Source organism: Lucilia sericata, unplaced genomic scaffold (genome assembly GCF_015586225.1).
Source record: "Lucilia sericata isolate MDLA Ls3-8-SP2 unplaced genomic scaffold, ASM1558622v1 Contig000643F_arrow, whole genome shotgun sequence".
Classification (NCBI taxonomy): domain Eukaryota; kingdom Metazoa; phylum Arthropoda; class Insecta; order Diptera; family Calliphoridae; genus Lucilia; species Lucilia sericata.
In genome coordinates this window covers 42,841-67,820 of record NW_023994649.1, presented here as the reverse complement: position 1 = coordinate 67,820, position 24,980 = coordinate 42,841, and the positions used below count along the sequence as shown (strand labels likewise).

Below are 24,980 nucleotides of genomic sequence, written 5' to 3'. Positions count from 1 at the left end.
TAGTCTAGTCTATTGTCTACTCTATAGTTTAGTCTATAGTCTACTCTATAGTTTAGTCTAGAGTCTAATCTATAGTTTAGTCTATAGTCTAGTCTATAGTCTAGTCTATAGTCTAGTCTATAGTCTAGTCAATAGTCTAGTCTATAGTCTAATCCATAGTCTAGTCTATAGTTTAGTATGTAGTCTAGTATATAGTCTAGTATGTGGTATATTCTATAGTTTAGCGTATAGTCTGGTCTATATTCTAGTCCATAAGCTAGTTTATAGTTAAGTTTATATATAGTCTAATCTATAGTCTAGTATACGGTTATTTACTGCATACCATGATGAAAACTGGGAATTCAATTTAAAACCCGGGATTTTTGGGGGACATGAGTCAAAATGTTTCTGGCAACACTGGTCAACAAGTTGCTCTTTAACTACTGCAATCACAAAAAATACTTGGCGCAACTTAAAAACAGTTGGTAACGCAATCGGTTTGTGTCTAGGCTTAATAATATGACAATTGTATATTTTACCTCTAGATGTCACTTTCTGCTATTGGGAAGTGTTTGGTAAATTCTAATAAGCAATAAAATGACAATCAAAACAAAAACACAAAACAATAAAACAACAACAAAACAGTCCGTCAGCCACTGTGATGAAATGTCAAAATATAATCAAAATAAAAATAAAATAAACCTGCTGCTGTTTAAATTCGTATCATATTTTTGCTTAAAGATAATACAATAAAGAAAAAAGAAAATTTGTTGTTAAATAGTTTTATTTATAACATTTAAAGATCATAAATTTTGTGCTAAAAGTAATGAAATATAGCCGTGGCTAAGAAGAAGCAGCAGACAGCCGTTTAATGTTTCTGGTGGCCAGGTTAAGCGTAAATGAATCGGGACACGGAGTTTATAGAAAACGCGGAATAATAACTATTTAAAGTGCGAAGAAAATTTCCGTAACGGGGTTTTCTTTTTTACATGTTTAGAATATAAATAGCTGTTTGCTAAAGTGTTTGTAGTGTATAAAAAGCAAAACAACAAAAAAGAGTTCCTCAATTTGGATTGAGGTAGCTTTAATCAGTTGCAGAATATTAACAAAAATATTATTTTTTACAATGGCCAATGAGGAGCAGGAGTGGCGTCAGTCATTATTACAATGTTTGAGGGAACGTAATCGTAGAGAAGTGATGCCCTTTAAAGAAATCATACAGCAGAGTAAGTTTGTCACTACCCTTTACCTTTAAGTTTTTGTTGTTGTTGTTGTGGCTAGAATCTTGGCACACAGATGTTGCTTTATTTTAATGACTTAGTTGTTGGAGTAGTTTGTGAAATTTGAACGAAAAGAATTGTGTGCGGTGGGGGTCAAGGTCGTTTGTTTTTATTGTGTGTATTTTTATTTATGTTTGTTATTGTTTTTGTTTAGTTGTAGTTTTTTGTGTTTATTTAATTTATTATAATTATTTTCTTTGAGATTTTAAAGATTTTAATTTCATTTGTTTTTTATTGCAGACAACCGCTTGATGGACAATGTGGCTCAATTAAAATCAGACAATTTAAAACTTTCGGTGGAAAATGAACAATTACGCACCGCCATCTCAACAGGTGGCGGCATGGGTGGTAAAGATAGTACTGGCGCCCAATTGGCTATTGCTGCCCTGGAAAAGAAACTCTTGGCCCAACAGGAAGAGCTCACAGAGTTGCATAAACGCAAAGGAGAAAATTCTCAATTAATTGTAGATCTTAATATAAAAATGGAAAAACAACAACAAATTATAGCAGAAAAAGAACATAGGTAGCTATTAATTATTTATTTGTTTTGATTTAAGGTGAATGACCTTGTTTTTATCATATTTTAAAAACAAGTTCGGATATAATGAATTGAATTTTAATGATTATTTAATTTTTGATTTATTTTAGTCTTGCTGACCAACAAACTGCCAATAATTCCTTAAAAGCTGAAGTTCAAATGCTTAAAACAAGTTTAGAAGAATTGAAAAATCTCAATACAACATTAAGAGATGAATATACTGCACTGCAGTTGGCATTTAGTGCACTCGAAGATAAATTAAGGGGGGTACAGGTGAGTAGAGTAGAGTTTATGAATAATTATTTAAGTTATTTATAAATATTGTAGTAAAAATAGGACATTCGATAAATCTAATAAAGGAAGCAATACTATGCAATAATTATGCGAATTTTTAACATATACTAATATCGTTTTCAAACACTTTTTCTAATTTTTAAATATTTCCTTTAGATTTCCTATAAAATTTTTGTCAAAAAGTTTTTAAAATTTTTCATTCATTTTCTTAAAATAAACGTCAGTTGGCAAAATAAAATAATTTAGTAAATAAAAGTTTTTTCCAATACAAATTTAAAATTTCCCGTATATAAATTACATTTGCAAAATTTTTATATAAAAAAGATTGAGCAGTTAAGTAAGTTAATACCGAAATTAATTAAAAACAGAATTGCAGAATAGAAAAGTAAATATCTTTAAGCAAATGCCGCCCTTAAGAAAATATTAAGAAACTTTCCAATATTTTTGTCTGGATTAATAGGGAGTAATGTTAAAGTAACCTAAGGTATACTCTTGTTAATTAATTAACTGGGAAAATTTAATAGATTAATTATAACATACGAATGCTGACTATTTAATAGACTTAAAAATTGTAGAAAAATTAAATAGTATTTTATTATAATATTTAATGACTTCACTGATCGCCAATAATGTATTCTGAGCTTGTTTATAGATTTAAACATTATTACAAAGTCTCGAAATTCCTTCCATATGTGTCGGGGAAGTAGAATTATGGATGTAAGAAATCTCCTGTCCCCAATTGACAATTTTCACATCTTTAACGAGATGCCTTATAAAACGTTGATTTCCACGATGAGCCTTTCTTCAATGAACTGTAATAGGTTGCTAGAGATCTTTTCATAAGTACAAATCGATCGATTACAACAGCTTGAGAATAACTTTCATTGTTCATCGATTTCTTTATCTACTTTTATTGTATAATTTTGTTTGTATCTCCTCATATTACCGACAAGACTAGAGCACGACATACATTTAGCTTCGAAGTATTTTCCAAGTGCTTTATTATACTGAGATTCTACGAATTGAAACAGTTTCTTGGATTCTTTTTTCGGCTTTCTTTTTCTTATAAACTTGGGTGTTGACTGTTTCCATTAGAAATGTCATTAAGAGGCAATATGTCTTCATCCTTCCATTCATCCAAATCGATAATATCCTTGTAATATTTCTTCCTCATCAACAGGTCGTTACGACTACCAGTGCGCTTTAGTCATTGGTGTAATTGCCTTAGGCTCTTTTCCTGAACAACGTTCGAAAGACCCTTACTCTTAAGTATTGATCGAATTGACGGAATCACCCATCATCTTATTCCTGAGAAAAACGTTACCATCAGTACTATTTGGAGAAATGGGTAAAGTGGGTGTCACTGAGTTGATAATTCTTGTTCGTTGTTCTTTCTTCATCCTCACATTCAGCCAAATCGATAATATCCTTGTAATAATTTTTCCTCATCATCAGGTCATCAGAACTACCAGTGCGCCTTAAGCTCTTTTCCTGTACAACGTTACGTTTTTCCAAAGTGTACAACATTACAGGGGAATATATTCTATACTATAGAATCTATAGTCTATAACTCTCATTTTCATGAAAATGGATGCCCCCTAAATTAAAGTTGCTGATGTTCCCAGCGAAAATGGAAATTTAGTCCATTCGAAGATACCGTATCTCAAATTCAATATTTAGATATAAATGATAAAAATGTCCTTTTTTAAGTTTTTTATTTTTTTTCATATTTCTTCCGAAGGAAAGATATGAAATTTTGGTATCATAAGGAATGTTCTTGAGAGACGCATACAATTGTCTTACAGAAAGGAAAAGGCAAAACCATAGATAGTTAGTAGAAGAGTGGCCTCCGGTAGGTTAGTGGTTAGTGTTCTAGTCTGGTAGACCGGAGGTGGTGGGTTCGATTCCCACCTGAGGCACTGGTTAAGGAGCGCACAACAGGCCCGATAGCGGCCTAGGTGTATTTCTTCGGACTTGATGTATATACATCCTCCTTTCAAACTAACTAACTAACTAACTAACTAACTAACTAACTAACTAACTAACTAACTAACTAACTAACTAACTAACTAACTAACTAACTAACCTAACTAACTAACTAACTAACTAACTAACTAACTAACTAACTAACTAACTAACTAATAACTAACTAACTAACTAACTAACTAACTAACTAACTAACTAACTAACTAACTAACTAACTAACTAACTAACTAACTTAACTAACTAACTAACTAACTAAACTAACTACTAACTAACTAACTAACTAACTAACTAACTTAACTAACTAACTAACTAACTAACTAACTAACTAACTAACTAACTAACTAACTACTACTAACTAACTACTAACTACCGACTCTACTAACTAACTAACTAACTAACTAACTACTAACTAACTACCTAACTAACTAGCACTAACTAACTACTAACTAACTAACTAACTAACTAAACTACTAACGAACTAAACTACTAACTCTAACATAACTACTAACTAACTAACTAACTAACTAACTAACTAACGAACTACTAAACGAACTACTAACTACTAACTAACTAACTACTAACTAACTAACTACTAACTACTAACTAACTATACTACTAACAACTAACTAACTAACTACTACTAACTAACTAACTAACTAACTAACTAACTACTAACTAACTAACTAACTAACTAACTACTAACTAACTAACTAACTAACTAACTAACTAACTACTACTAACTAACTAACTAACTAACTAACTAACTAACTAACTAACTAACTAACTAACTAACTAACTAACTAACTAGTAGAAGAGTACAAAAGAGAAAAGTGTGGAGGTGAGGTGTATTAAATGAAATATTAAATATATGTATATGTTGTGACTTTCATTACTACATCTAGAGCATTAATTCCCTCCAATTGAACGTTTGATATATCAGAAAAAATGTCTCCCTTTATGTTTTTTTGCACAGAAAATGTGTTTTAGCTTCTTCTTCATCCCACAGAAAACCCATGAGCATCTCTTGGGTCTACTAGATAGAATTGGTACTTTGCGTGGCCATCGGTCATATTAAAAAAAGTTTTTTTGTCGCCGATAAGGAACACTACTGAACTGGTCGGTTCTGTTGGTATTTCTTAATGTCTCGTGAAGGGGCCCTTAGTAGCTCCACATAGTTTGGGTCTTTCAAATACATAGTTAGAAAATCTTCTATATTCTCTCTCAAGTTCATAGACTAATATATTATAGCATAGATCTGATATGTCATCATCATCATCATTATTAAAAAATTATATTCTGATAAAGACTAATAAATAACAAAAAACTCGTCACACACTTTACAGTAGTGAGTATGGTAATTTACTTCTACTTTATGCATATTTGTTTTATTTTTTACAATTTTACGATATTTTTATGATTCGACATATTTATTTATAAATGCTGAATAGCTATGGCGATAAAGTTTAATAACTATTAAAACAATAATAAATATTCTTCTCCAAAAATACCTGCATACTTATCAATTATCATTTGCTGCAAATGGCAATCATATACAAAATTTATGATTTCAATATATGAATGAATACTACGATGTTTCCAATTATGGGTGTCTTATCAATAAAATAGAAAACACAAAAACAACACAGTGATGATGATTTAATGAACTTACGCGCCCTCCACTTGAAATAATAAACAGTTTGTAAATATGTAAATTATACGAGCAGCAATCATATTGAAATTATCAATTTGTTTTTACTTAAACATCTAGAGAGAACTGCTTAACAATTTTATTGTAGTCTACATAGTACATATGACTATAGCAAACTACTGTTGCTACTGTATTTCTTATCAATTTATAGAATATTTCTAAATATAGTTAGAAATTTTTATTTTTATAAAATATATTTTCTTTTTGTGTTGCTTCTATACAATTAAATTGTTTCTATTTCAATATACACAACATCATTATTAAATACTAATAGCTTCGTCATCAAACTCAATACTCGCCTAGTCAATATATATTCAATTTATTGTTTATTTATTTATTTTATTAATTAAATGTTGCGTACTGCCGTTTTTGTTTAATGTGCAAATAGTTTCCATTTAAGAATTTTGTAAAAATTTTTATTTTCTCAAATTTTTATTTATTAACACATAGTTGTATTTGAAAAAAAAAAAAAAATCAACAAAAAGTAATGTTGAAATTTAAGAACTATAATTATTTTTGGCTTTTACCCAATAAACTTAAGTCTGACGGGGGCTAAAGATAAGTAAATTAAAGTGTATGTATGCTAACATGTAGTCAATCATAAATAGCAATTAAAATTTTGGTGCGTTCAGAGCGACCAGATGTTTTGAATATAAACATTTTAATGTTTTCGATAAACATGATTTTTTTTTTTTTTTTTTTTGAAATTATTCGTCCAATAATTTGTTGGCTTTATAATAAAATTTTAGCAGCACACAGTGGGACACAATAGAATTTTTTTAGAAATAAATATGGGATTAATAAAAGGCTGGTCGGATGGGGAAACAAATTATCATGGAAGCAGCGAAGGAGATTTCGAGTTTAAGTTATGACTAGACTATAGACTAGACTATAGACTAGACTATAGACTAGACTATAGACTAGACTATAGACTAGACTATAGACTAGACTATAGACTAGACTATAGACTAGACTATAGACTAGACTATAGACTAGACTATAGACTAGACTATAGACTAGACTATAGACTAGACTATAGACTAGACTATAGACTAGACTATAGACTAGACTATAGACTAGACTATAGACTAGACTATAGACTAGACTATAGACTAGACTATAGACTAGACTATAGACTAGACTATAGACTAGACTATAGACTAGACTATAGACTAGACTATAGACTAGACTATAGACTAGACTATAGACTAGACTATAGACTAGACTATAGACTAGACTATAGACTAGACTATAGACTAGACTATAGACTAGACTATAGACTAGACTATAGACTAGACTAGAGACTAGACTATAGACTAGACTATAGACTAGACTATAGACTAGACTATAGACTAGACTATAGACTAGACTATAGACTAGACTATAGACTAGACTATAGACTAGACTATAGACTAGACTAAGACTAGACTATAGACTAGACTATAGACTAGACTATAGACTAGACTATAGACTAGACTATAGACTAGACTATAGACCTAGACTATAGACTAGACTATAGACTAGACTATAGACTAGACTATAGACTAGACTATAGACTAGACTATAGACTAGACTATAGACTAGACTATAGACTAGACTATAGACTAGACTATAGACTAGACTATAGACTAGACTATAGACTATACTATAGACTATACTATACTATAGACTATATTATAGACTATTCTATAGACTATACTATAGACTATATTATAGACTATTCTATAGACTATTCTATAGACTATACTATAGACTATATTATAGACTATACTATAGACTAGACTATAGACTAGATTGTAGGCTAGATTATAGACTAGACTGTAGACTAGACTATAGACTAGACTATAGACTGGACTATAGATTAGACTACAGACTTGACTATAGAATAGATTATAGGCTAGTCTACAGTATAGTCTATTGTAAACAACGTTTTTCTTTCAAAAAGATTACGTATATCTAAGAAAATAATTCCCCGAAAAATCATTAAAAACAAAATTTGGTTTTTATGGCCACCTATTTTTGTACATGATTTTTAATCACTGTCCCTGACCAAATATATCCAATTAAAAAATTTAATTTAATTTAGACTATAGACTAGACTATAGACTAGACTATAGACTAGACTATAGACTAGACTATAGACTAGACTATAGACTAGACTATAGACTAGACTATAGACTAGACTATAGACTAGACTATAGACTAGACTATAGACTAGACTATAGACTAGACTATAGACTAGACTATAGACTAGACTATAGACTAGACTATAGACTAGACTATAGACTAGACTATAGACTAGACTATAGACTAGACTATAGACTAGACTATAGACTAGACTATAGACTAGACTATAGACTAGACTATAGACTAGACTATAGACTAGACTATAGACTAGACTATAGACTAGACTATAGACTAGACTATAGACTAGACTATAGACTAGACTATAGACTAGACTATAGACTAGACTATAGACTAGACTATAGACTAGACTATAGACTAGACTATAGACTAGACTATAGACTAGACTATAGACTAGACTATAGACTAGACTATAGACTAGACTATAGACTAGACTATAGACTATAGACTAGACTATAGACTAGACTATAGACTATACTATAGACTATACTATAGACTATACTATAGACTATATTATAGACTATTCTATAGACTATACTATAGACTATATTATAGACTATTCTATAGACTATTCTATAGACTATACTATAGACTATATTATAGACTATACTATAGACTAGACTATAGACTAGATTGTAGGCTAGATTATAGACTAGACTGTAGACTAGACTATAGACTAGACTATAGACTGGACTATAGATTAGACTACAGACTTGACTATAGAATAGATTATAGGCTAGTCTACAGTATAGTCTATTGTAAACAACGTTTTTCTTTCAAAAAGATTACGTATATCTAAGAAAATAATTCCCCGAAAAATCATTAAAAACAAAATTTGGTTTTTATGGCCACCTATTTTTGTACATGATTTTTAATCACTGTCCCTGACCAAATATATCCAATTAAAAAATTTACAAGATCACAATTATTATAAATTGTTATTATGGATTTTCTGTACATATGTTTAATTAAGATAGTACATATTTTTAAGACATACATACATAAAAAAAAATGTTTTTAAATTTTACACATTGGGATAAATAATCTCATAAATATCGCTCATTTACGAAAAGGCTGTCATAATCCAAATTTCGAGTTTTTTTTAACAAGTTACTAGAAAATATGTGTCATTTTAATTAATTATAGTTATATTTTCAAAAATGTCTAATATTTTCGGAGTGCTAGTGATTTTTTCGTAAATTTTATAAGTAAAATTTTAGTTTAAGTTCAGATGAGAAATATATTAATACATACTTTTTGAAATCCGGCCATCGGTTTGATAGTATAATATTATAATACATTTAATGATGTTTTACTCAAAACAAAATCATTTCGTTTTTGCCGGTTTTGCAATAAATAAGTGACGTGTACATGCGTATGATTTATTTTTTATTTATGTCAAATTGTTTAATTGCTCTTAATTATTGTTTAGAGAAAAAAATATGACCCTCAAATTTAATAATATTGTTTTATTTAGAGACATTTTTATACCCACTAAGATGGGGGTATTTTGAATTTTTCATTCCGTTTGTAACATAGCATAAAACAGTCTAAAACTAATAATTAATTAATTCAAGTGGCGAGGAGTGTATGTACATATACATATGTTTCGGGTATATAAGATGTGACATATTCGAATAATACGTAAGAGTGTATTTATACCCTACACCACTTTAGTGGGGAGGGTATATTAGATTTGTGCTGATATTTGTAACATACAAAAATATTCGTCCTAGAAAAGTATATCAATCGGCTTAGAATCGTTTTCTTAGTCGATTAAGCTATGTCCGTCCGTCCGTCCGTCTGGCTGGCTGTCCATGTAAACCTTGTGCGCAAGGTACAGGTCGCAATTTTCAAGATAATTGGAAGAAATTTGGCATGCACGTTTTATTTGACCCAAGGACGAAGCCTATTGAAAATGGTTAAAATTGTTCCATTATTTCACCTAGCCCCCATAGAACAGAACCCCCCGAAAAGGGCTTCTGAGCTCATAATTATGTTAAATATACAGATATATCGATAAAATACGGCACAACTAAGTTTTATAGAAGTCTTCATGACCCTGCCAAATTTCATAAAGATCGGGCCACATTTGACCCTAGCTCCCATACAAAGTCCCCTTCAGAAAATTACTTGAATGTCCCAAATTAACTTATAAACACAAATATCACGATGAAATTCAGCACAATAAAATATTATGTAAATATAAATATATTTACAAAATTTTATCGGGCTTGGTCCATATTTGCCCCTAGCCCTCATATAAAGCCTCTTTCAGAAAATTAGTTTTTCATCCATAAATTGCTTAAATGTATCGGAACAAGGGAGTATTGAAGATAAATGCTTTATTATGAAAAATAAATCACATTTAATATTCATAACTGGTGTAGGATATCATATGGTCGGCCACGCCCGACTATACTTTCTTACTTGTTTTTTTTTTTGTTTTGTATTGTTTTAATTGGGACTTTAAGTTTGTAGCTACTTTGTTTGCATTTTAAAATCTATAAGAATTTAAATTATTTTTAAATAAATATTTTTAATTTGTTTGACAATTATTTGAGATTTTTTTGGGGTAATTTGTTAATTATTTAATTTCTTATTCTCAAGTGGGTGTATTTTATTATTTTTATAATGCAGCTATTACTATATTATATTTATTATTGGTTTAAATTGTGTTAATTCAGGGATGGTGATATAAAATGATTTATAGTAATTGTTCATTACTCTAAACAATGCATATTGTTAAAATACTCTTTTTTATATTTTCGAAAGAATGGAAGAAGGATCTTAGTACTTCTAAGATCAAACATTTTTTAATGAATTTTTCTAGCCTTTTTTCCACAGTGACATGATGCCAAATTAGTCCAATAATATGAAGGCATTCCGTACTGTTTTAAGAAAGGTAAACCCCCTTATTGTAGACACTCCTTAATACATAAAAATTTCTGGGTTTGTCGAGTCTGATGTTACAAAAGATTTGCTACTTTTACCACAACTGCAAATGTCATACCAAAAATATCATCGGAATTTTTGTTTGTTTTAGTACGGTATTATTCATGGACATTATCTTGTTCATCAGTCACTTAAAAATCTTTACATGGAAGTTGTGGAAAAGTTGTTCGACTTCTGTAAGACCTTTCTTCTTCCCTATAAAGGGTTTCTTGCAATGCTCTTCCTTATACTTACAGTTTAATGACTTTTAAAAAAGTTTGACGGTAACCTTTAGATCTTTTCGGAGTCCATTTTGTCCCAGTTGTATATTAATGATTTAGAAAACTTATGTCAGATATTAACATACGTTTTAAAAAAAATATATATATATTTTGTTGGACCAATAATAAGTTTTGACTAGAAAAGTTTTTTCTGACACAGTCCCTAATACTGATAAAAAAGTTTACTTATCTTCATCACCAATTTTTACATTCGTCTTGTAATATTTTCTTTTCCAATTTTCCAGCTCTGTAATTGGTTTTCCATCGCCTTTTTAATTTAAATATATTTTCAATCATATTTCAGCAATTTCACTTCCACTCTAGACCATTAAGCGATTTTGTTTTTAAAGAAATGACAAATATCGTATGGAAAGCTAAAATAAAATATCCGCCAAAAATTTCATTATATTCGCACACAATTTCTTCCACAAAAAGCACGTCCCCGCATTCAAATAAATGATGCAACAAACCAAAAATGAAAATGAAATTAATTTTCAATTCAAAATTGCCCTCAATCAAAACCACACGTTAATTGTTAAAAAAATAATTTTCGTTCTATAAACAAAATTTTAGAAAAATAATTTTTATATGTATACAAAAATAAAAAGACGTTTTTCTTGTGTTTCAACTCAACAGGACGAAAATCGTTGTCTATTGGAACGTTTGATGCGTTACAAATCGAAGGATGCCGATAAATTGAATGAGGAAAACGAAAGCTTTTTAAGGTGAGTTAAATCGTTATATTTCTTTGTATGTATGTATGTCTGTATCTGTGTGTCTTTGTGTTTTAATTGTCTTTATTAAGTGTGTGTGTTTTTAATTAATTTTTGGAATTTTTTAAAGATATTTTTATTTAGTTTTTGCTTAATTTGCTTTTTATTTTTTGGTTAATTGGTTTTTAATGATTTGTTGTAATTTGATTTAATTTTCCCTTTTCCTTTTTTTTCATTTTTAATTTTCATCCATTTAGTATTTTAATTATAAATTTATTTAGATTTTTAATTTTTGTAGTATTTTGTTGGGCGTCGTTAATTGGTTTTATTTTGCATGTAATTAGTTCTTTTTGGTTTCAAAATTACACTTTTACTGGACTTGACCCGGAAGTATTTAAAGACTTTTATATTTTTTTAAACAAAATTGACATATAGCAATTCTGCGGCAATAAAGAAAAACAACTTCTCATTATTGTGTCAATTCTTTTAAGAAATCGGTTCAGAATTTTATAAAATACTTACATTTTTATACCCACCATCAAAAAAGATGGGGGTATATTGATTTTGTCATTCCGTTTGTAACACATCCAAATATTGGTCATAGACCCACAAAAGAATATATATTCTGGGTCCTCATTAAATTCTAAAACGATCTAGCCATGTCTGTCTGTCCGTCTGTCCGTCCGTCTGTCTGTCTGTTGAAAGCACGATAGAGTCCGAATGGAAATAGCTAGAGGGTTAAAATTTCACATAAATATTTCTTATAGGTAAGGTTTGTTTGGTATTGAAAATGGGCAATATCGGTCTACATTTTCGGGTAGCCCCCATACATAAGTAAGTTTCCTGTGATCCAAAATCACTATGCAAAATTTTATGAGGATCGGTCCATAACTGACCCTACCCCCCCTATAAGGTCCCCTTCAGAAAATGACTTTAACGCTCATTACTGGCTTAAAAATACTAGTATATAGATAAAATTCGACATAAGTAAGTTTCATACGAGTCCCCTTCAGAAAATGTCTGCAACGCTCATTAATGGCTTAAAAATACGAGTGTAGCGATGAAATTCGACACAAATAAATTTAATAAGAACCAAATTCTGTCTACCAAATTTTATGAGGATCGACCCATAATTGACCCTACCCCTACATACAATGCCCAGTAAGCATGAAAATAATAGTCCTTATTCAATATCTATCAAGGCCCAAGAGAGTCCAGGTCCTTTGAAAGACAGTTCCAGATCACTTCCTTTATTTTGCAAGTTTCTGTCGTTCACTTGTCGGGTTGATCGTGTTCGATATCTCGATCAAGGGGATATAACAAAACACTTTCGTCTAAGGAAAAGGCACATGTTTAGTTCGGGATGTCCCATAAGCAATCCTTAATTATTTGTAGTATTGTAACCAATGTTTTTGCTTGGTAATTAATCAGCATTTGAATATAACTATTAAAGATCTCTATTGAGAACTATGAGCAAGTGGAGAAATAATTCGACGAGATAAATTCGATTCGATTTCGGATTGTTATAAGGATAAAGTTAGAACTTTAACTCCGTCGGAGTATGCTTTGTTTACTGTAAACAAAGTAGAACTACATATAGCAGTAGTTCCATTCTTGCTTGTCTTTACATTTGAGATTTCCTGAAAGTTTTTTGGAAAAATAAAAATCGACCCCAGTCGTGTGTGTGTGAGATTATATCGAGACTACTTTATGATTTTTTGAACTGTTTGTGGCTCTTCTCCTGTAAAAGGTTGCATTGCGACCGCAGGCGTGTGTGTGTAAGGTTATATCGAGACTACTGTATGGTTTCTTGATCGTTTGTTGCAAAACATAAATCGATCGCAATATGATCTGTTTATGGAAAATTTTGGCTCTTCGCCGGTAGAAGGTTGCATTGACTTAAGAACTAAGAACTTTAAAAGCTTCGTACATTTGGCATTGGGTTTTGAAACAAATGCAACGTTACATAGAGCTACCCCATTTCAAATCATAAATTTGTATGCTTCTTTGCTACGCCCCTGTCAAGTTATAACACGATTGGACCAGCCATTTAGCTGCAAGCTAACCGCGAATGCGAAATTCCTAGTTTTTCGGTCAATTTTTGTGTTTGAGTCTTCGAAAAATTTATAACGAATGTCGAAGTGCTTTACGTGAACACCTGCCTGAGGGCCTTATTTCACGGTGGTCATTTTCAACCACTCAGTTCGCTAAAAAGTATCGACTCACCACCGCCCATTGTGCTTCTTACACGCCGGTGGCAATTTACGTGTATTGATGTCCGGTCCAGTATTTATGCACTTTGCTCAAGTACTCGAGCTATCTAATCTCTTTCCATAGTAGAACCATTGGGGAATAACAGGTATCATGAGACAAGCTCAATCTAACCCCGACAAAGGAAAAGGCAATTACTGGTTAGAATCGATAGAATTGGCGGACCCAACATCAGGTGAAAACACCCTATTGATGCTATGAGAATGCCATTGTCCCCACAAACATTCTCATCATCTAAAGACTCACCCCAATTTGTAACGTTACATAGCGCCGCCCCATTTTCAAAATATGAACTCTAACGCTTTTTTACTACGTCCATGTCAAATTATAACACGATCGGACCAACCGTTTAGCTGCAAGCTAACTGCAAATGCGAAATTCCCAGTATTTGGTCCAATTTATGTGATCGAGTCATGGAATAATTCACTCCTGTCTCAGTGTTTCATATATCAACTATATTGTGTTCCTTTAAGCAACCGATTTATAATTCATTTAAATTAACAATAATTTCCATAACATATGCATTGTCAGATCATTATCAGCCTGCTACGTGGATAACAACAGATCAGATCCTGTCATCATGATCTTATAGACTAGTTAGTTCACAAATTAGTCAATAGACTATATACCAGTCTGTGGACTAAACATTTCGCAAACAAATTTGTTTGTGAATTTGAAAGTATTTTCAATATACAGTTAATCTCAAAAATAAGTATACAGAAATACTGACAATTGGTTTTATTTAAAAAAGGATATTATTTTTTCAAAAATCAAAAAAGTAACATATTTATTTATTAAAAACATTCATTATTCACTACTTTTTTCCGGGTTATTTTGGTTACTTGAGTTCTAATTTAAGGTGTAGTTAAATAGGTACAAAATTTACATCACAAAAAAGTAAGTATACAGATAATTTCAATATGTATTTGGCTTAATGATATTAACAAAATTCATGACAATTTTACCTGTTTGAATGTAATTATTTTATAATAAAATATTCTGTACACTATAACATGGAAAAGATTCACTTTTTGTTCCGAAAAATTGAAATTTTCGGTAATTGATCTGAATATTATTTATAGGAGCATTTTTGCCTATTTAAGAACATTAAACCCCCGGAGTTTTGGATCGGGTATTCAATAATATCCCTCGTTTGTTCATTATGATGCATTGGAAGACGATATTTTAACTTTTAAATAAATTGTTTCTTTACAATAATTACAATCCATTGCGGAACATTGCCGTTTTTAACATAGTATAGCGTTCATATTCGATATTTAACGGCGATTTCCTAAAATTTATATCTTAAAATGCGATATTAATAATACTTGCACTAGTATCCATTAATTAAAACAAGTTTTTTGGTTCCAATCATCCATTACACACTCCTAAATACTACCAATAATCGTCAAATGGTGACCATGGTAATGGTAACTTACACTACATATCGGTTCTGAAATTGATTATTGTCCAAAATAGTAAGATTTTTATATTAAATCAGGCTCAATTGGTGGTATGAATACGAATTGAACAATTTTGAACACGGATACATCTTAATTTGTTGCTAGAACAAATAAAATGTCCGATCCATAAAACATGCTTATTGTATCGAGTATATCAAGATATGATTGGTAGCATTATTGTATGCTTTGGAAATCGGAGTATTTGGAAAACCTGTTTAAATTAAGGAAACTATATAGAATTATCCAAATTTTAAAGTTTATGTTGTAAGTCTTAAGAAATCGGAGTTAAATTTCGGGTTTTTAAGAACGTACTGTGTTCAAAATGGCCAAATCCATGCATATAACATTAATTTCGAAATAACAACTCTTTTCAAAAGTTAAAAATTCTATTTCCAATGCATCATTTGGAGTGTTCAATGACCACCAGATCCACAATCCGGGGTCTAAAGTGGAAAAAAATCGTAGAAATGAGAAAACTAATTAATTCCGGAGCCAATCGGCCCAAATTTCAAGATTTCGGAACTAAAAGTAGATTTTTTCCAAGTTATTGTGTAAAAAATATTTTATTAAAAAGTAATTATATTAATACAAGTAAAATTTTCATAAATTTTGTTAATATCATTAAACCAAATATATACTGAAATGATCTGTACACAGAAAAAAATAATTCATATTTGGAATGAATTTTGAAATAAATTGAATGAATCGAACATGACTTTTTTTTCCCAAACCATTTTCATTCAGAATATTAAAAGTTCATAAAATGTATGAATATGTACATGAAAGATTTTTTTGTTTTTTTGTTCATTTTCTTTGATTTTCATCAAAAATGCAATAAATAAATAACCGTTACCTAATAATATCTTCCATTTTTTAGAAAATAATCACATATTAGCTTATTTTTATAATAAATAAATAAAAATGCTGGAAAACAAAATATGAAATAAAAAAACCAGCATATAGCTAAACATCCATTCTTCAGAAAATGCTGCATGTTACGCGCATATTTCATTGTTTTCAATCTAAAAATCATAAAGAAATAAAAAATTTTCTAAAGAAAATTTCAAACATTTTTTAACAAACAGAAAAATATAAAGAAAATTTTTAATATTTTAAGTCAAGGCTTCTAGATTATGTTTAAAAATATAAAAATGAAAAAATTCATACAATTTAGGAACTTATTCTTAAATATTATTAACTTTAGTCAATGAAAGCAGTTCATAATATTTATGCTGAAACTTTTTTCTGTGTATACTTACTTTTGTGACGTAAATTTTGCACCTTTTTAACTTTAGCTTAAATGAGAACTCAAAGAACCAAAATATGAAGAAAAAAAGTAGTAAATAATAATTATCATAATTGTTTTTAATAAATAAATGTGTTACTTTCTTGTTTTTTGAAAAAATAATATGTTTTTTTAAATAAAACCAATCGTCAGTATTTCTGTATACTTATTTTTGTGATTAACTGTAGATTTAAAAAACAGGTTTTTTAAGATGGAAAAGAGTTGTTAAACAAGTATGAAGAGTTTGTTAAACAAATATGAAGTTCTTTTAACATGTAGCTCCCAATAATAATACTTCTTCGCAAAATTTTTCAAGGGTAAGAATATTTTTAAAATCTAAATTTCACCATAAAACTCTTCACCGTCAGATGAAATAGAAAATTATCTTAATCACATTTCATATCAACAGATAACATTTTTTGCAAATACTAAAAGCATGCAAAGTTCATTGTGTATATAACTATTTCACCTGAGTTTTTTTTTTTTTTTGGACTGTAAATAGCTTATCGAAAAACTAATTACACATTCAAATTTTTAAACCCACATTTTCATATTTCAAAAGTCATTCATGCATATATACTGCAAACCAAAAATAAACTCAATATCATTCATTTGTTTTCTAAACAAAAAACATACAACAAAATTGAAATAAAAAAAAAGTTATCAACGCTTAATTGAAAAAAAGAAACGTTTTTTTAAAGTTCTATTACTCGACAAGGAAACAAACAAAAAACCAACACTATTTTTCTTTCTTCTTTTTTTTCTCCTTTTTTATTTTTATTTTTTTAAATATAATTGTGTGTCTATAAATGTTGACGAATATTGAATATTGTTGTAATTATACTTAAAAAAAAAACCAAATACAAACAAAAACAAACTGACCCTCCCTGATTATTAAAAATCAAACAAAATATATATATCAATATACTGCCCCTCCACAAAAATACACTCTACAAAAACTCAAACAAAAAACATGCCAACTGTTTACAAAATCTAGAAAAAGACTGCCGTCAATTTTCAGAAAACGTTCGGATAAATTAAAACGAGATCTGGAAGACGCTGTCCGTGAACCGAATTCACCCTTTACACATCATCATCGCAACTCCTCGAGTCCCTCGTTTCAAGGTGCGGGTGGTGGTGATCCGTACGACGACGACGATCGTGATACTAGTAGTGGTGATCATTGTGTAGAAGCCGGCAGTGATGCTGATATGTATGGCACACATAATGATCAGTATGGGGGTGTGAGTGGTGGTAATATTGGCGGTTATGGTTATTACAAAAGTGCCTGTCCCACTAACATCTATATGAAATTTGAAGCCCATGAAACAGAATCACATGCGGTACGTTGGAGTCCTATAGAACGTGTCATAGCAACGGGTGGTGCAGATCGCAAAGTTAAGTTGTGGGATGTGGGGAAGGGTAAGTTGAAAGTGTTTTTTTTTATATCGGCTTTGAAGTGATTTATTATATATTTTATTTCTTTTTATAGGTTCTTCTGAACCTCGTGCCGTTTTGGGCGGCAGTAGTGCTGGTATAAATTCCGTTGATTTTGATTCCACTGGTACCTATATAATAGGCACCTCTAATGATTATGGCGCTCGTATTTGGACTACAGGAGATAATAGATTAAGGGTAAGTTCTAGTGAAAGTAAGAATGAAAAAAATTAATGAAAATTGAATAATGTAAAGTTTAGTTGTATAATGAAGCGGGTTTCTTTTTAAATAACTGCAAAGTTTAGGCTTGATAAGGTCCGAATATATTTGTAAATATTGATTTTTAGAAATGGATTTTATTTTTCTTAAAAATAATTATTTGAAATTGAGTTGAAAAGGGTTTGAAAATTGTTTTGGAATAAATAAGAGATCAGCTTAACACATATTGTCTGTATAACTGCACTTGTGAAGGAACTAGTCTATGGTTTATTGTATCTTCTATGGACTTATCAATTGACCAATTTATAAAATAATTTATTAGTTAGTCTACTTAACACTCCATGGACTAGTCTAGTCTATTGTCCAGTGTATGGTCGAATCTATTGACTATTGTATGCAAAACTCTTGGCTAGTTTATGGATCAGTCCTTTGTGTAGTCTATAGACAAGTCTATTGGCTAGTATATAGAATTGTCAATGGACAAGTCATGAGTATGGACTAGTCTATTGGGCTATCAACAGACTAATATATTGACACGTCTATGGACTTGTCTAATACCTATTCTATTCACTAGTCTATTGAATAGTCAATAACCTTGTCTGTGGACTTGGTTGTTAACTAATCCGTTAAGTTGTGTGTTAGCTAATATATTTATTAGTATATGATTATTCTATTAAATATGATATTAAATAGTCCACGGACTAAACTATTGACTATTCTATTATCTTGTCAATTAACTAGTCTATGGAGTTCTCTGTTGACTAATATATGTACTAGACTATTCTATTGAATAGGCTAGTCTATGGACTAGACATTGACTAGTCTATGCACTAGACATTGACTAGTCTATGGAATAGACATTGACTAGTCTATGGACAAGACATTGACTAGTCTATAGACTAGACATTGGCTAGTCTATGTACTAGACATTGACTAGTTTATGGACTAGACATTGACTAGTCTATGGACTAAACATTGACTAGTCTATGGACTAGACATTGACTAGTCTATATACTAAACATTGGCTAGTCTATGTACTAGACATTGACTTGTCTGTGGACTAGACATTGACTAGTCTATGGGCTAGACATTGACTAGTCCATGAACTGGTCTATATAGTAATCTATAGTCTAGTCTATAGAATTGTCTATGTAATAGTCTGTTGATTAGTAAATTAACTAGTCTATAAACTATTCTATTGGTTAGTCTACAGACTAGACTATGAAGTGTCTATTGCCTTAAGTATTGACTAAACTATTGACTGGTCTATGGACTAGTCTAGTAACTGTTGCTTAGTAAATTGACCAGTCTATTGACTAGTCTATGGATTTGAATGTTGGCTTGTTTATGGACTTGACTGTTTGCTAGTGTATGGATAAGTCTATTGTCTAATCTATGAACTAGTAGTACATTGACTAATTTATGCAATATCAAGTCATATTTGATATTTAGCAAAAGTTTATAAAAAAAGTATTTTATTTGGGGCTAGTTTCCAAAGTCAAAAAAATACAATAGTTCTGAAATTACCATCCCTGGATAACAATAAAGAACCCTTTAGCCGTTGCAATAAAAACTCCATTAAATTTTTTTTTTATTAATATTATAGTTTTATTTATCAAATAAAAAAGTAGTATAGCATAGTGAACAAATATGTATTTGTCATCATTATTATATAAATCTTTTATCTTTTACTATTTCAATATAAAATAAAAAGAAAATTTTCAAATCTTTTTATAAACATATTAACTTAATAAGACTAAAATTTTACTATTCTCTATATAATTACGAGTAGAATATTTTAATATTATTAAAAGTTTAAAAGTTTTAAAAGAAATTTTATTTTTGTTTTATTTTACGAAAATACTTAAAAAATATATTAAAATTCAATATTATATTATTTAGAATTAAATTCCAAAAAATAAATAGATACACATAAATATATTTAAAAAAAAAAAAATTGTATAAAATAAACATAGAAAAAAGGACAAGTGAAAAATAAGAAATTTTCAAAAGTTTTAAATCATGAGTTAAAATTCGCTTATAATATTAATTATTCAATAAAGTTTAACTAAATTATATTGCAAAAATATGGAAATTAAAAATATAAAAAAATATATATGTATGTGACAGTTTATTGCAAAAACTACTACTAATAAATGGGAAAATTACCTCTAAAGGCTTTTTTTTTAAAGAAATTAATGCAAATTAAGTTATTTTGAAATGTTGTTGTTCTTTTTTTTATGTTAATATAAATGCTTTTAAATTGTTTATTATAAATTAGTGTTAATTAAATTACTTATTACTTTATGTTTATAATTTTATTATATTTTTCTTTGTTTATCAAAGAAATTTATAATAAAATCTATATTTTTATTTAATATTTTTAATCAGTCGTCCTTTTTTCCAATCGTTTCATTTTTATTTTCTTTTATATATTTTTGTTTTTTTCTTTAAAGAAAATTTGCTTAATATTTAGTTTTGTTTAGACTATATTTTTTATTTTTCCAGTTAAAGCAATTTTCTTTTAATATTGCTTTAATAAGTATTACTTAGAGAGTTTTACCTAATTTTATGTAAAAAAATATTAAAATAATAATAAATATTGCCCTCGAGTTCTTTTATTTTATTATATTTTTTTTTTTGCTTATCCGGCACCATTAAGTATTTTTTGTTTGATTTTTCTGTCTTTTGCATTTCTTCATTTTGTTTAAATGGCTTTTGTTGTTTAAAATAATAATTTTAATTATTATTTGCTTAAAAATGTCTTTAGCTTGATATTTTACTTTTCATCTTTATTTTCTCACTTGCTTATTAGTATTTTTTTTTAATTTAAACAAAATATTATTTTGTTTTCAAATTTGTTCTTTTGTGGCAAGTTTTTTTGTTTAGTTTTTTTTTTGTTAATCCATTTTACTAAGGTGGTTTCCTTGTTTGCATTAATCTTAACATTTTGAAATACTATTTGCTTGGTTTTTTATTCAATTCCTTTTTATATCTTTTAAAATTGACGTCCATGCCTTGCTGCAAAACCACCCTCGTATAATTTACATAATGACTCTGATCTCGCATTTGGTATATTACCACCCTGCATAGTTGAAGCGGTCGATGTTGTATGTGATCCATAGCTAGAGGCACTGCTTATTCCCTCATTGCTGTAGGGTTGTAATTTCCGACGTCTTTGATACAGATAAGTCCAAATGGCTATGACGGCTAGTTGAGCTAATAAGAAAACGGTGGCGGCTACAATGATACCTGGGGTAGGGAAAATAAAGACAATTTAATACAGTCAAGATTGGATTGTTTATTCTTTTAGTATTAAATCATAAAGCGTATAATAATAGGCCGATAGTTAATAAGAGAATATCTTCACCAGCCGAGTTAGCTGTAAAAATCTTTAATCTATAGCTCTGAAAATAGTATCTGAGTCACTTTCGATTTTTTAACAACAACCTCAGAATACTTTTTCTATTATATTTCAGAAGGGATTTATAGGAACTAAGTGTTGGTATGTTTTATAATTTGGAAAGATTTCCATGATAATGTGTTCGCTGAAATGTCAACAGCATCTCCGGGTGGTATAAAATTAAGACTTGTCTGTTAGTTTTGATCAGACCTTTAATTATTTTTCTTTTCAACTTTTGATGGCTGCTATTTTGGGAGTTATTTTATTTTGATGTAAAGCAACTCAAGGAAACACTTCCTTAAAGAGCCCCTAACCAAACATCATCGATTCATATATTGGGCACCGACTAGGTGTCACGTGGCTGCTTTCAAGCAGTCAACACGTCTACCTTAAAGGTTAATCTGCAAGCACAGATCTACATTAGGTTGTCTGAGTTATAGAAAGACCTCTCTAATTTGTACATATACATTGGAGCCTACCTAGAGATAACGTAAATACTTCTTCGATTCAATAAACTCTTAATAATGTAGATGATAAAGAGTATATTAGGAACTGATAGTAATAATGTTGAAATATAGAATAGCTACGTCAAGTCTTGGTAACATCATTAAGTCCAAGCAAGTGTATTTAACTCGATTCTTATTACAATGGACAATGGAGGCATAAAAGCATTAATGTTTCCACACATGATTATTGACATCATGAATTATCTTGGCCTCAAATCTATCAGGAAAAAAAGCAACAGTGGCCTACTACATCTGTCGTAAGATATTCCCTTTGAGATGGGGACTTAGTCCCAACATATGCAGTTAAATTAATGCACACAGCTTAAGTATGCACTACTATTACATATGGATCTCTGGTATAGTGGACTTCAGACTTCAAAGTTCAAGGATCAGCATGCATTGGAATAACAGGTGTTCCCTAGCGATCTTCTGAAGTCTTGAAGCAATCATCCGACTATATTACCCAACACACGGAATTAGATGGAACTGTCAGAGTCCCTTCCAGGAATGAGTGAGATATGGATAACTTATTGAACAAATATAACACCAGGATTTATACATATAGCGTTTAGGACACTAATTTTTGTAGACAGCCAGGCGTTACCTCTTTCTTTAAACTCTTACACTACGACTTCACTATTGGTCAGGCAATGTAAAATTGATCAGTCAAAACTAGGTCGCCTGTCTGACATTACTTGGCTACTATGGAAATGAACGGGTAGATGAGTTAGCCAAAACGGCATCTGCTCAGGTTCTTTCTTTAAATGCTGAAAATAGATGGAATAATCTCGATACACCATTAACCCAGGACCTTCTTTCAATGAAAAGCGCACTATAACATGAATTAGGTTGGACATATCGGGGAATGCTGGCAGTAAAACAGGACACTGGTTCCATGAAAATCGGAACGAATTTTTCGCAGTTGCTATGACAGGGATAATAAGAAATGGTTTTCCACATTATCTATGAATGCCCTTCCCCAGCTTTCAAAAACGTATTAAGAGATATTTTTGAAACATTCTAATCATGTTGGCAGTTTTCAATACGTTTTACCTTGGACTCTCTAGTAAGTGAGTGTAAAGTTTCTCGAACAGTTAGATGAATTATTTTCCTCATCAGATTTCTTATTTCAAACTTCTCACAAGTCTTTATTCCCTAATCCCTTCAATGTGTACTTTACTCATCACCTTTGTCGAATAAAGTAATTTATGCCTCTTTCCCTCACAACCTCTACAACTCAATATTTTCAATATCTCCAGCTATCTGTAGGCGTAATATTTTACTGCTCTTATTATTCTTATTGTCTACCATTGCTTTACTTAAAGGGAGTGTTCTAATCTCAATTAAATTCCTCTATTTCAATATTATAACATCATGCTTAATCTACCTTATTATAGGCAGCTAACCAAACCTCCAACAAATTTTCCCACATTAAATTTATTTCCAGGCACCCGAAAAAACAAAAAAAAAAAAAAACGTTCTACACAAACTACACTTGTCGTTTGTTTTTTTTTTCAGGATTTGTTCTTGTTGTTGGTGGAGAAAAACAACAAAAGACTATAAAGATTTTGTTGTTTTTCGTTTTTGAAGTCATTAAATTTTACAATCATAGATCAAATATACACTTAAATTATAACAAAAACAATTACGTCAAAGCTTAACGCCTGATTGCACACCTTTCTCTTCATTTAATACTTGGAATAGACCAACATTGTAAACAATTCCGATATCAGATGAATGAAATAGAAGGAAATAAACTAATAAAAAAAGAAACAAAATACAACCTTAAACCTTAATCGTCTGGGCACGTTTAGGATTGGGTTAGAAAATAGAAAACATCAACAATGAAATCAACAAGAAAGAAACATTGTCTCTAAAACATGATGAGGACCATAATAATGTTTAATACCTTCGTTTTTTTTTTTTTTATTCCCTGTTTCCTATCGCAACTTAACTGAACTCTTAAGTAGTATTGCTCTATGTAGTTAGTGTCAGTGTCTAACTGACTATAAGTGTGTCTGTCTGTCCGTCTGTAAGTTTGTAAAGTCTGTGAAAAGCGAGCAAAGCTTTAAAAGAAGAAGAAGAAGAAGTTTGTAACTTACCAATGGCATTAACACAGAATCCTTGTGTTGTTACATCACTAGCAATGAATACAGTTTCACTTGTATCGTAACCACTGCCTTTCGATTGTTGTTGCTGTTGTTTATCGAAGCCAAATTTGTCAGTGATCTGAATTGATTGTACCAAAAGCATATCTTCTTGACTAGGTTTCTTCGTTGTTTCACGACGTTGTCTTCTGAGCTGAGGTTGATGTTGCTGGTGATGATGTTCTTGATTGCCAGCATCTGCAACACCATTACCAAAGGAAGCTGAAAATCATAAGAAGAAAAAAAGAGTCAACCAAACATTGAAATGAAGCGATAAAATAAAATGTTATCATTAAACAAACAACAAACAGCTGAATTGCTCCTGTAGCAATTACAACTGCTGTTGCTGCTGGTAGTGGTTGTGATGCTGTTACTATTACTGTTGCTGCTG

The 24,980-nt window shown here is 30.2% G+C and overlaps 2 protein-coding genes across 3 annotated transcripts in view; one reads left to right on the top strand and one right to left on the bottom strand.

The window, feature by feature from the left end:
* Positions 1-610: 610 nt before the first annotated feature.
* On the top strand, positions 611-18,603 carry LOC119606984 (autophagy-related protein 16-like). 2 transcript variants are annotated; one of them, XM_037960669.1, is made up of 6 exons: positions 611-1,205; positions 1,500-1,782; positions 1,908-2,070; positions 11,782-11,870; positions 17,875-18,299; positions 18,370-18,603. In XM_037960669.1, exons 1-6 carry the CDS (start codon positions 1,106-1,108, stop codon positions 18,546-18,548), a joined length of 1,239 nt encoding a protein of 412 aa, XP_037816597.1. In that variant the 5' UTR covers positions 611-1,105; the 3' UTR covers positions 18,549-18,603. The 2 variants fall into 2 exon arrangements, with proteins under 2 accessions (XP_037816597.1, XP_037816598.1); XM_037960670.1 differs by having other exon boundaries at positions 614-1,205; positions 17,899-18,299.
* Positions 18,604-21,159: 2,556 nt separating this feature from the next.
* Positions 21,160-24,980, bottom strand: part of LOC119606991 — a gene marked incomplete at its 5' end in the record, with an annotated part of 43,393 nt that continues 39,572 nt past the window's right edge. The window contains 2 exons of the mRNA XM_037960674.1: positions 21,160-21,785; positions 24,545-24,811. Of these exons, the coding sequence (XP_037816602.1) occupies positions 21,532-21,785; positions 24,545-24,811 (521 nt within the window). The remainder of the gene's footprint in view (positions 21,786-24,544; positions 24,812-24,980) is intronic.